We start from the raw sequence: 14,018 nt of genomic DNA on the forward strand, positions 1-14,018 counted from the left end.
ACTCATTAGCAGAAATCTAAAATCGCTAATAAAGTGGTGAAAACGGATAGTTTTTCTTTTAAATAAAAAGCATTACTGTCACCTACATTATAGCGCCGATCTTATATAGGAGATAGGCCACTTATAATGTGGTGACAGAGCCTCTTTTAAGCTGTCAATAGATCGAACAATTCTTCTTTACATTCCAAAAGATAAAGATGATCGTTGGCGATAATCCAATTTTAGTTTTTCCCAACAGTTGAACTTCCCCAACATATTCTGTAGCACTGTCCATAGATTGTCATCCCTCACGTCTGTTCCTGTCCCAATGACGCTCACAATCTAATTTTATAGGAAGTCAAATAACATATTAGTATGTTTTTGGCGTGTAGGAGGAAACCCACACAAATAAGGATAGAATATAAAAACTCCATGGAGAGGTTCTTGGCTGGATTTGAACCCAGAAGCCCACTGCTTCGAGGCAACTGTGCTAACATTTGGGCCACTGTGTTTCAAATATCTTTGACTATATCCCTCTTTACTAACATGTTTCCCAATGGTGAAAAATATTGAGCCGCTTGTTGGAATAGGACAAGTATTATGGTCCATGGCCAATTTTGGCAAATTAAGCTGTTTACTTTTTTACCTTTTTTTTTGCCCTCTTTCTTTTGATGTATATCCTTTCTTGTGCAGCTTTTCTCACTTTTAATGGGTTCAGTCTGAGCTCAAAGATGGGATCCCCATTACCCTACTGTGTTTATACATCTAATACCGTGGAGATTATCCCGGCTGGGGAAGGATTAGCAGCCTAGTGGGAATGACTTGGGGGATGTGTTGAACTGCGAATATAGGGGTTAACAAGAGTATCCAGTTGCATGTGATTTCCTAATTATAATCACCAGATTTCACAGCCTCTTAAAGAGTGAGTACTCAAATAACGGCCTATTCTGCATGCTTGGCAATTGTTAGGCCTATAATCATGTAATTCTAAGGACTATTGTCAGTGAATTGTTCTACATGACACAAAAACTGTAACAAGATAAAGATTGAACAGGTTTTGTGCTCGTTCCTTTCAAGACGTCAAGGTCACTAGAACAGTTCTACTTTCTGTCAGCTAACCATAAAACTGATATATATATATATATATGGGTGGTGGGCATTCTCCAGTAATTTTTTTATTCCTATTTACTTTGTTAAATGGATTACTTTATATCCTAAAGTACATTATCACCTTTTAATAAAAGCGACTATTCAGTGAGCGAACCCTGACATCCTTTATCCTGTGGGATCACACTAGCGATCTAAAACCGTCAATGTGATCCTGCCAATTGTCAAGAAGAGCGGCTCTTTGTATTGGGTCATGTAGGGGGTAGGTCTAGTGAGGTCCAGTGAGTGACCATCCCCTCTAAGATCCATGAACCCTAATAGGGCATATGGATGGGCATTGTCTTTGAGACAATCCCTTTAATTGAAATATATGTTAAAATTATTTTGATTAAGTCTATTTTTGCAAATACTAATTTTCATATAGGGGAAACGTTTTGGCCTTAGTTGCCCATAGCGGGAATCCATAAATTTTTTCTCTAGTGCAGATTAACAACGGTGGGAAGTACTGTCCTCTGCCCCACTGATCTTACTGGTTTTAATAGATGCAGTCTATTGTAAAGAGGACGGATGTATGTGCTGTTACTTGATACAGAAACGTGCCTGGTTACACTTACGCCTGCTCAAAATTTAAAGCTCTCTTCCAACCCAGGTTAAATCAAAGACAAAAGGAACAAATTAAAGGTGCTCATACAGATTAGATGAACGTCGGACGAACCCCCCGATTCTAGCTGGACCGGCTAACCATCTAATGTGTTTGGGGTTGCCCCAACTTTTCCTCAACTGCAGATGTCTGGGGGTTAAGAAGGATCGGGAATGTTGGAGAAAAGCCGCCGCCAAAAGTTCCTGCCAGCGACTTATTCCCGTCTCCCTACTGAGTACACATGTACTTAGCTGAGCGTGTATGGGAGGGTCGGGAGGAGTAGCGGTCATCCGAACGAGCATTCAGCAGACAGCTCTGTGAGGTGTATGGCCACCTCTAGACAGTGTTTCCCTACTAGGGTTCATTCTGTGGTACCCTGGCAAGGTGTTTCCCAGAAACCATGAGGAACTGTCATATCCTTTTTTTTATTTACATGTTTTTCCTGTAGTGTTGGGGCTGTTAGATTGGTTATTTAAGAAGTCCACCATGGTAAATTACTTGAAGCAGTAACTATATTCTGATCTATATTTTGGTTCTGTGTCTGCTCCGTATATATTCTGGTACGACAGCAGAGTATGATATTTTCCATAAACGAAACATCCCCTTGTTCAAGAGAAGACTTGGCTGTGATCGTTCTGTTTTCTTTGTACTCGTAGCAGTGAGTAAGGTTATCCAGACCTCTCGGTTGCCATGAACGTCTTGCAGCGTGTTGAAAGATTTACAGACATCAAAGTACACTGGTCCCCTGCATTGGTGTGAAACCGCTTGTACCCTCTGCTTTTTTAGCAGACCTGGAAAATGTAGGGCAGCAGGATATGCCCTAACTGGTCATGCCAAGCCCTCCTGCTTGGGGGGCTGCTAATGCAGCTGTGGGATTAAAGTTGTCTGTTCCTGGAACTGTAAATGAGCAAGCCGTATTCGCACAGTGCCAGCTCTATAAAGAGGGCAGACTGTACCAAGCTTTGAAAAACCAGTACATCTGTATCCATACTGTCTGGTTTATTGTTCAGCCTTCTACGGGCTTCCTTACGTCTCGGGAGTCTTTATAAAAGCCTTATGTATCACTGGAGAAATGCCAGTGATTTGTAGAAAGTTCACCTGCAGGGCAGACTATTAATATAACTGTCAAAATATATAGCGCTTTTTAACTCTGGCTTTCTTTTGTCGTCATAGTCGCATTAAAAAAAACCCGTGCATTAGAAATCTGTATGCAGCGGTTTCCGATGTTTTATGCATTGAAAATAAGTGTGATTTGTTGCAGTAACTGTTCAGCAAGATTAGAAATCTACAGTGGATCCTTCAATTATTATTTCTAGTACGTTTTTGTTATTGGGGTTCCGATAGGACTTGGAATTTATAAAGGTCAGTTAGCGGAATGTTGGTAGTAATGACTATTAGGCCTCATGTACACTTCTGTTGCCCGCCGTACAGCCGCTAATGACGGCTCCGTGAAACACGGACCACACACTGATGGCTTCTGTGTGCAGTCCGTTGTTTCAACAGACCCAATGAATGGAATGGCCGAGACTGATCCGTCAAAAACTGACAGGAGTAGGACCTGTCCTATTTTTGTCGGAACGGCCACACGGTTCTGTTAAAACAATGTAAGTGTGCATGGCCCCATAGAAATAGTGTTCTATTTGTTTAAGAAAACAAAACACGGATAGAACACTGAAGAAAAAAAACTGAAGTGGGCATGAGACCTTAGCAAATCGCGGGCCGCGTCCATTATTTCCTATGAGCCTGGACCGCAGAACACGGCCGTAATAAGACATGTCCGTTCTTTCTGCGGTCCGGGCTCCTGAGCCATGCACAGGTCATGGAAACCACGGTCGTGTGCATGGTCCCATAGGAATGAATGGGGCCGCAATTCTCCCGTTGATTTTCGGGGGAATTGCGGCCGCAAAAGCACGTTCGTGTGCATGAGGCCTAACATTTTGCCTGTAAGGCCAGATTCACACGTTGCATGCCTTTTCAAGTTCCAAATGTTAAAGTAAAACTTAGGGGCCTTTTACAGTTGCAGATAAATTTGTAAAAACGAGTGCCGATCGGCGATATATCGAATCGTTTACGTTTCGAAAGACATACATTTATATGTAACAATAACCGTATATATTTTTGTAATTTCAATCATCATTGATCATTCATTTTTATACCGGTCTTGTCTGCTAATGATGCATTTTTACACGAGGGGATACAATGCCGACAAAAGATAATTTTAGGTCTTCATAAAAGATTAGATCAGGGGTCCTCAGCCTTCGGCACTCCAGCTGTTGTGAAACTTCAATTCCCAGCATGCCCCGACAGCCCCTGGCTGGAATAATAAGGCCTTTGGCTGTCCGTGGATGCTGGGAGTTGTTTCACAACAGCTCGAGTGCCGAAGATTTCTGACACCTGGATTACATCAACGATGTTCGTGTGGTCGTTGGTCATGATTACACTGGCCAATCATTTGCTCGATTATTATTAATTTTGACGTGATGATCGCCACGTGTAAATCCCCTTTACAATACAACTTGCAAAACAAGGATATTAAATTTTTTTGCTTGTCCACTGAGACGTCTCCGTAACGTGTTGTGTTCATCTTAAGATGACATGCACATTGGTATCTGTTGCAGAAGACACTGGGGGAGACGCAAGACTGGCGTTTTTATATGCCAGTCTTAATAAACCGTTCACTGGACACTTTTTTTTTTTTTTTTTGTTAAAGAAGAACGACAGAAAACTGGCACAGAAAGGTTATTAAATTCACTCTTATGTGGAAGCGCTTTGAGATCCGATCACGGTTATGTGGAAGCGCTTTTTAAATGGTTGCACCATTGGAGGTTTGGACTGTTTTAATCCCAGTTTGCAATCCCTACTGGTAAAACCTTAAGACCCCCGGGTTTTCGTTTCCTTCATTCCCTTGTCTGCCGACCCTTCTTTAGTAGTTGTAGTGATCTGGTTTTTATGTGGGATTTCCGGGTTCTTCCATTATCCTGCTAGTAAGACGACTGTACACTTATTTAGATTTTTGGCAGAGGATTTTTTTTGCTCTTTGAAATCTCTCCACAGTCCTACATCTGCGTGTTAATTTACTTCATTCAGCATGTGGCGGATTACGTCTCTGCTCCTTCATAGCGGTTTGTCCTTTATTGTGGCTTACTTTATTTTACTTGCCACATGCTGCCATTCTTATTAATTACTAATAGATTGGATCCATAGGACAGGACTCCCTGTGCTTGTCATATGAAGGTCTTGTGTAGTACAGATTCCACGGCTGGTGCTGTATAACTCTACACCCTCGATAGCAACTTTTAGGGTATGTACACACAGGGCGGAGATGCTGCATAAAACTACACCGCAGATCTGCCCTGGACCCCACAGTTAATTCTGGCCGAAAAAACACAAAAATCATTATACTTACCCCAATAAATAAATTGTAGAAAATCTGCAGTATTTACGCTGCGTGTCGACATACCCTAAAAGTGTTAAAATATTTGGTATATTTGATGACCACATGATTAAAAGTAATGGTGGTAACATGGCAATAATTCTCATGACTACAGAAACGTCTTCACACTAACACCCAGAACAATGTGATAAATGGGGGAACGTTGTACAAAGGGAAGATAGAAAATTTAGCTGGTTCATGTATCCAGCTAGTCATGTGCACTTATAGCGGGATTTTTCTTTAAATGTAAGGACAGGAGAAAATAGATCTGTGGGGTTGAGCATCACCTTTTAAGTGAATGTCCAGGAGCATAAATTCTCAGTATAGTGTTTACATAAAAAAAAATCCAGCTTCAGTAGTGGTAAATTTACATCTGAACTGTCCAGAAATAAACATACACGGACGCAAAGCAGAACCGCATTAAGAGACGTGACACTTGGAATAAACCATTCTCTTGCCATATATAGGCTGTGTATGTGAACCTTCTCTATCAGAACATGACTAATCTCTTCTCCGTTACTTGCAAAGTACATTCCTGTTCTTAATCAGAGAGGCCACGCTCGGCAGTCGTAGCGAGCGAGAAACGTTACAGCGCTAATTGTTAATTAGAGAAAACCTGGCACAAAGGCGTATTCCGAGTTTCTGTCAAATACTGTACATTTCCTGTTGAGACTTTCTGATGAAAGGTGAACAATGGCCCAGATTTTTTTGCCCTCAATTTTGCCTCTTGCACGGCTCCAGAATAAATAAGTCTTTTTCCTTAAAGAGGACCTGTCCCCTCTCCTGACATGTCTGTTTTAGGAGATACTTTTATTCTCTCTGAAATATCAATCCTGGAGCATCTTTTCTTAGAACTCTGCATTGTTTCGTTCCTCCATTATACCTCCTAGAAATTAATTAATTTGCATATTCCATTCCCCTCAATCCCTACACATGCCCCATTGACACAGGGAGCCCAGTTGTTAATTTATTCATGTTTTTCCAGGAGGATTAACAGAGGAAAGACCAGGTGCTCCCGTACTTATTTATTGGAAATACAAGTATTTACCAAAATAAACCGACCTATCAAGAGAACTGCCAAGTGTTTACAAATGGTTGTGTTTGGGCACGGTCATCGCTATGTACAACTTGGCGTAGGTTCACACCACCATCATTTGTGGCGACCACTTGGCGTATACATCTAACATGGCCATCGACTCCATATGTAAAACGTATACTGAGTTTTTACGTTTGACCACTATACATCGGGATACGGTTGTTTGAATTCAAAAGATCGGTTGACCATGCCGTATTCGGTCCTTCCAAGCATAGTCTCCACAACATGGTGTGAGCCTAGCCTAAGTGGTGCAGGAAATGACTTTTGAAAAACTGAGCTAAAGAGACCTGATGCTTCCAAAAATATCTAGAAGAGGTTAGAAGTGGAAAAACGATATATAGTGGCTGACCTTTTTCCTGTAAAGGGCTTTAAGACGTGGACGGCTGTAGCCTCTATAGAACGGGGGTTATATCTATAATGAGTAACATCTGTGTTGCTCACGTTACTAGTTCACATAATGGGCACATCACTCCACATGTCATGATGGGTCAGTCCGGGGTTTGTTGCGAGGTTTGGTCAGACTTACGATCACTGTGTTCAAAGTTAAATTGCTACACTAAAGATACTCCACCCGTTCTATAAACCTCTTGTAAACAATATGCAATTAATTTGTTTGTAACTTTTCTATTTTGTCTCTTTCCTTCCATATCGTTCCTTCCATGTTGATTTCTGGGACAGTTCACAAGGTTCCTTTGTGATTCTCCATTGGAGGTAAGGATTTTCTCTTAGAGGAGAATGATTGACGTGCGTTTGTGGTTTTCATTGCGATTTCTATCTGCAATGTAAATACTAAGTGATTTATTTAACAGCTGTGTAGCTAATAGTGGGTGAGGCTCTGCTGCCATGTGGGCTGACAGTAGAGGTGGCGCTGCCACCATATTCTAGCAAATGGCGGGGGTCACAGCGGTCGAACACTCACCGATCAGACATTGATGCCAAATTTTGCAATATGCCATCAGTGTCTTTACTAGAACAACCCGTTTAACACTTGGCACTAGCCATGCTGAGTTGGGTTTATAACATGCGATATATAGCGGTTTGTACACTTGGGTAGGAAAAAAAATTACACAATTTTGTATTAATCTCTCAACATTTGTTTCAATTATACACGTGGAAAGTAAAGAAAGCATTGTACATTGTAGCAGAGCAAAATAAATTCCCAATATTTTCTTCTCACTACCCTCCTTCTACCATGGCCGCCTGTGTGGGTCATGTCCTTTCAAGAGATTTATACTTCGGCTCCATGCACATGACCGTAAAAAAAAACTCAGTAATTGCGGACCACCATTAAGTCCCCAATTACGGACCCACCTGGTTCTATTGGCCGCGGACACCTTTCCGTAGCGCTACGGAAGGGTGTCTGACCATATTTCCCGGCACGGTTCTATGGCACAATGTCCCACTTTTCTGATTTTAGGGGCCGTGCTTCCATAGCACAGGCTGTGATTACAGGCACGGCCGTGTGCATGGGGCCTTAAACTGATTTCTCATGCCTATGGGTACACCGGGGTGCCGGAGGAATCGGCTATAAGAACATAATGCACTTAAACGCTAAATAATGCTGGTGGTCAGTGATGTCCACAAATGAATGGCCCTGAAATACATTAAAAAATTTTTTTTTAAATACGCACTCTCCTCAACTCCTTATGCTTACCCATAGTCATAGCAACGCGTCCCTCTGACATCCTGCTGTCCGGCCTTCTGGGATGACTTTTCATCCCATGTGACTGCTGTAGCCTGTGATTGGCTGCAGCAGTCACATGCGATGAAACGTCATCTCAGAAGGCTGGGCAGCAGGATGTCAGAGGGTTATGTCGTTATGCCTATGGGTAAGTATAATTTTTTTTCTGAGTGCCAATTTCGGCGGCGGAATGTAAGCTTTTTTGCCACAAAAGTCGCAACTTTTGCGCTTTGTTGCGGGTTTCACTTCCACACTAAATTAAATGGGGAAAATCCGTAACAGAAAACTAGTGATTTCACAGCACAAATTGAAATGTTGTGGATTTAAAAAAAAATGCACCGTAGGTCAATTTCTGAACGCTTTTTTTTTTCAGCTGTTTTTTTTATTTGGTTTTTTTTTTTTAACGCAGCGTATGGATGAGATTTCAAATCTCATCCACTCTGCTACTACTGTATTTGGCCTTATTTAGACAAACGTGTAATACGTCCGTGTGAAACAACGGCCGTCACACGGACCTATATAATTCAATGTGGCCGTTCACACAGCCGTTGTTTCAACGGACAGTGTGAAGGGTCAGTGAGAAAATAGCACATGTCCTATTTTTTCACGCTTCCCGCATCAGTCCATAGACTCCAGTCTATGGGGGCTGTGTGATATCGCGTCCCGCAGCGCAGAGCACGGAAGCACCTCGGACGTGGAAAACTGCCATTTTTCACGTCCGAGATGCGCAACGCCCGTTACGCTGTGGATTTTCCACAATGAAGTAAGTTGTGGAAAATCCACAGTATTTATGCTGTGTGTGTGAATATACCCTATTTCTAAGGGAAAAAAAATGATGTATGAAGTTTGGGTTTTTATGCCTATTGTAAAAAAATAATAATGACCCAAACCTATCTGTGTGCGCAATGTTATATATCAGGTGCTCTTTACCCCCTCTTTTAATGTTTACTTTCATGATGAAATTCTTGAGTTGTGTTAAGGAAATAAATGGTCTAAACACCCAAACGCCTTCAATGATTTGCAGTCATCACATTCTTCAATTGACTGGTCCGAGTTCCTGAACGTTATGTCAATTCTGCTTCTTAGATTTGTGTCGAGGAACTTTACAAATCATCAGTGTGAACAGGAAAAAACGTTTGATCACTTCATCAATGCCAAACCTTTTCCCCTCGGTCTTATCTTGACCCTGGTCAAATATCTTGACGTTCCCTCCATCATTCGGTCTTTTCTGTATCTGTGGTTGGCTAAACAAAACTGGTATACAGACATTATAACGTTTCAAAGAATTGTATATTTTTTCCCATATCTTCACACTTCCAGTTCCTGCATTTATACATCTGTGATCGGAGTATTAATACTTGAAGCATTGGTTGAGGATTTCCTCCTATATATATTTTTTTCCCCATATACAGCATTAAGGGCTCATACACACGACCGTTGTTTTCTTCAGTGTTCGATCTGTTTTTGTTTTTTTAACGAATGACTCATTCATTTCTACGGGGCCTTGCACACATCCGTTTGTTTTTTTGTAGATCCAGGTGTCCGTTCCACAAATTATAGAACATGTCCTATTCCTGTCCATTTTTGCAGATCAGTCTTGCCCATTCTAGCCTATGGGCCTGTAAAAAAAAAAAATTAACCACACACGGAAGGCATCTATGTGCGGTCCGTTTTTTGCGGATTGGTTGCCAGGCAATGTTACGGCGGGCCAATTTTCTCTCCGTGGCCAGGGAGGGTTTTTTTTTACGGAAACCATACGGACATCCATTCAGACACACGGATCTCTCTTTGATTTTTATTTATATTATTTATTTCTTTTTTACGGCCATATAAACGGTGAAGGATGTGTGCATGAAGCCTAAGGGGTCATTTGGATTTTTTGATTCCAGATTAATGTGGTATTTTTTTTACTACTTAACCCTTTAACGCACCATGACATACAAAACAGATAAAAACAAGGGGACATATACAAAAACACCGAAAAAGGCCATACTTACAAATGGACACAGCCAGGTCAGAAATGCTGATGGAGAGTGAGCAGGTGCTTTAAATAATAATAGCCCCTCCCACTAATCTTGAGGGGAGTGGTGTGTGGTGCATGGGATGTGTAGTAAGCAATAATAAATGGTGTGTGTGCAAGTGTAATACTATAAGTGAAGTATAGGGGGCAGTAATGAGAAGTGCCTCAATAGAAATAAATGGATAATGGGGTGCAAGTGTGTGAGAACGTCATGGTGTGGGTGCTGAAGTATGCAGCGCCATACACTGCGGGTGTCAGCTGTGTATTACAGCTGACACCTCGCTCCAACAGCCAGGAACATTGATCGCGCTGTTCCTGACTGTTTAGCCACTTAGATGACGCAGTCAATAGAGACCGCGGCATCTAAGCCGTTCGAAAGAGAGGGTGGCCCCCTCCAACAGCCCATCACCCCCACCGCGACTTGATCACAGGGTGCCGATGGTTGTCATGGGGGACTAATTAAGGCCCCCAGTTCTGCCCTCTGGCAGGGCTTAACAGGAGCCTATAAGAATTACAATGCACGGCAATTAATTATTATTGCAGTGTATTGTACCAGTGATCTGACAATCGCTGGTTCAAGTCCCCTAGGGGAAAACAATTAGAAACTGGGGAGGAAACCTCCAGCTCACCTTACACACTCCAGTGTGGTGTGGATTGTGGGTTGCGCTCGGATCCTCGTGTCGGCACAACGGCAAGCTAGCAAGCAAAGAAGAAGGTAGGATCCAGCGCTGGGTGCAATTAAAATGGATTCTCTGTTCCAAGTTTATTGGAATGAAATTAAAAGGAAGTCCAGTTGCATAGGGTCCTGGGTGTGTGAAAAAGTGGTGGTGCGTGTCCTCGGGGCCTACGCGTTTCGGACGTCTGCTGCGTCCTTAAACTTGGCTGTAGTGATTTTTAAATAGAGCGCGCTGTCAGTTTTATACTAAGTCAGCTGATTGTTAATGCGTGTCACCGTTCATGTTGCGTTGGAACGCAAACCGGAAATGATCAATTTTATATTATGTCAGCTGATTTTTTATGCGTGTCATCGTCTATGTTGTGTTGGAACGCAAACCGGAAGTAGTCATTGGGTCCTGTGTTGTTTTCTGTCGGATCTCATCCGTGAGTAATTGTATAATTCTTGAACTTTGAAAACCTGAGGAAATTAATAGATATGATGTATTTATACTTGTTTATGATAAGTACTGTATGTTAATGGTGATTATGACGTTTCAGATTTCTATGTGGGTATATGACACTCACGATGTCCGGTTGAACCTGTGTACCCCGGCCTGATATGTCTCCCAAGAACCATCATCAACGTTCGTATTGGCCGTAAGTGACATTTAATCATAGATTCTACTTGAATATCCGAGAAAATATGTATACTATGATTGTATTTATTTGTCAATTGTGACGAAAAACTGGGGGCCTTTGCAATCTGGCTGTGATGGATTATTGATACATATATGAATGACCATGAAAGTTGAATTGTGACTGGTACTGTTGCATTAGTGTTGGAATATGCTTGAAAACCTGTTAATATGGTACTATGTTACAACGCGCTCTGTATATAGGATGAGGATCATGTGGGGAAAGTGCAGGAAGGACACAACTGAATCTTTATGGGAATCGGGAACATGTAATGAAACAACAAGACTGGGTAGTGTATAAATAAAAAAGTGTGCATGACAAAAAGCATATGTTATGCATGCATCGCTTGGTGGGTTTATATACCTTGAATAGCATTGTACGGTTAATTGGATTTAATTTTTATTAGCCTTGACTCGGTTCTGAATTATGCTCTTGTGTAGTTAGTAATACTTGTATATATAATAACTGTTTGGTGACTGGTATAAGTATCACCATGGTCATTCATATATGTATCAATAATCCATCACAGCCAGATTGCAAAGGCCCCCAGTTTTTCGTCACAATTGACAAATAAATACAATCATAGTATACATATTTTCTCGGATATTCGAGTAGAATCTATGATTAAATGTCACTTACGGCCAATACGAACGTTGATGATGGTTCTTGGGAGACATATCAGGCCGGGGTACACAGGTTCAACCGGACATCGTGAGTGTCATATACCCACATAGAAATCTGAAACGTCATAATCACCATTAACATACAGTACTTATCATAAACAAGTATAAATACATCATATCTATTAATTTCCTCAGGTTTTCAAAGTTCAAGAATTATACAATTACTCACGGATGAGATCCGACAGAAAACAACACAGGACCCAATGACTACTTCCGGTTTGCGTTCCAACACAACATAGACGATGACACGCATAAAAAATCAGCTGACATAATATAAAATTGATCATTTCCGGTTTGCGTTCCAACGCAACATGAACGGTGACACGCATTAACAATCAGCTGACTTAGTATAAAACTGACAGCGCGCTCTATTTAAAAATCACTACAGCCAAGTTTAAGGACGCAGCAGACGTCCGAAACGCGTAGGCCCCGAGGACACGCACCACCACTTTTTCACACACCCAGGACCCTATGCAACTGGACTTCCTTTTAATTTCATTCCAATAAACTTGGAACAGAGAATCCATTTTAATTGCACCCAGCGCTGGATCCTACCTTCTTCTTCCCCTAGGGGAACTAATAAAAAGTTAAATGAGGTTTTCAGTAGTGATCAAAAAAATAATTAAAAGTTAAAAAAACTTTTCTCATTTTTCCTCTAAAGTAATGTAAAAAAATAAACAAACTTGGTATCACTGTGTCCGTAAAAGTCTGAACTATTTCAATATGGCATTATTTAGCCCGCATGGTGAACGCCGTAAAAAAAAAATAAAACTCTGTTTTTTTGGTTACTTTCACGCTAAAAAATTGTAACAAGTGATCAAAAAGTCGTATGTACCAAAAAATGGTACCAACAAAAACTACAGCTCGTCCAGTAAAAAATAGCCCTCCCAACTGCTCAATCGACGAAAAAAAAAAAAAGTTAAGGCTTTGAGAATATGGTGATACAAAGCAATTTTTATTTATTTTTTACACTAGTCGTTTTTGCTTTGTAAAAGTAACAAAATATAAAAAAAAAATAACAAAATTTAACATCGCCATAATCATATTGACCAGCAGAAAAAGTTGTGGATGTTTTTACCACACCATGTGGGTGAAAGCCGCAAAAAATAAAAAAAGGCTTGGACTTTAAGGGGTTAAACACGCACTTACTCATCTTTAATCTACAAAATAGTACACTTTAACATAACTTATACGGTTAAATAAACCTCCGCAACAAACCCCAGTAAATTGCCTCCACAGGATGGCCCATCTCATAAAGCATGTGGAGATATTTGCTGTAGACCTGCTGGGGCTTGTTGCACATGGCTGTTCTTTAACTCAACCTACAAATTTCTATTTCGGGGTCCAGTAGTCTCTTTTTGTGTCTTGCATTCTTCAGGTTCCTCCTTTTTCCACCGCTACATTGCCTTCTTTGTAGGGGTATGAATGTGGACGGCCAACTTCTGCCTCATATTTACATAAGTGTTTTCAGGAACCAAATTCAACTTCAATAAGGATCTGCTTGACTGAGATGCTGCTTAGTAAGACACCTACAGAGCCCACGGTTTTGTCTGCTGCCTTGTGAGTAACACATATGGAAGCCCCAGCACTAGCCCTCGGTATCGAAGAGTCTCTTGCCCAAGATGCCGGCAACAGATGTTTCTTGTTGGGAATTGCAAGCAGCAGTCGTATATTTTAGTTAGTTCGCTAACATTTACCGATACATCTAAAATTGAACTTTGCAGATAGTCTTAATTTAAAAAAATCGTTTTATGTCTACAGCTACTTTACAGGGCTACATGTTTCCAGTTACCCACACACCCTGTCTGATCCTGGAGTACTACTCCCTTTCATCTGTCCCCTAATTCTTACATGCTTACATTTTGGAGGTTAGCAAAAAGTAGGGGCCAGATAGATGGCAATATGACTTTAAGGTCAGACTTAAAGGGTTTGTTTGTAGTCTGTTACCATGGAAACAAGTCTGCATAGGAGCGGATGGCACCAACTGGTAGAGCTTTATAAGGAAATCGATTTGCAGTTTTTACGA

General features: G+C 41.1%; 1 protein-coding gene across 12 annotated transcripts in view; it reads left to right on the top strand.

Moving 5' to 3' along the window:
- Window positions 1-14,018, top strand: part of ATE1 (arginyltransferase 1) — a 62,868-nt gene that overhangs the window by 34,517 nt on the left and 14,333 nt on the right. For all 12 annotated transcript variants that reach the window (XM_075841108.1, XM_075841110.1, XM_075841119.1 and 9 more), the window contains one exon: window positions 6,934-6,966. In XM_075841108.1, coding sequence (XP_075697223.1) covers window positions 6,934-6,966 — 33 coding nt within the window. The remainder of the gene's footprint in view (window positions 1-6,933; window positions 6,967-14,018) is intronic.

Source organism: Rhinoderma darwinii, chromosome 11 (genome assembly GCF_050947455.1).
Source record: "Rhinoderma darwinii isolate aRhiDar2 chromosome 11, aRhiDar2.hap1, whole genome shotgun sequence".
Lineage (NCBI taxonomy): Eukaryota > Metazoa > Chordata > Amphibia > Anura > Rhinodermatidae > Rhinoderma > Rhinoderma darwinii.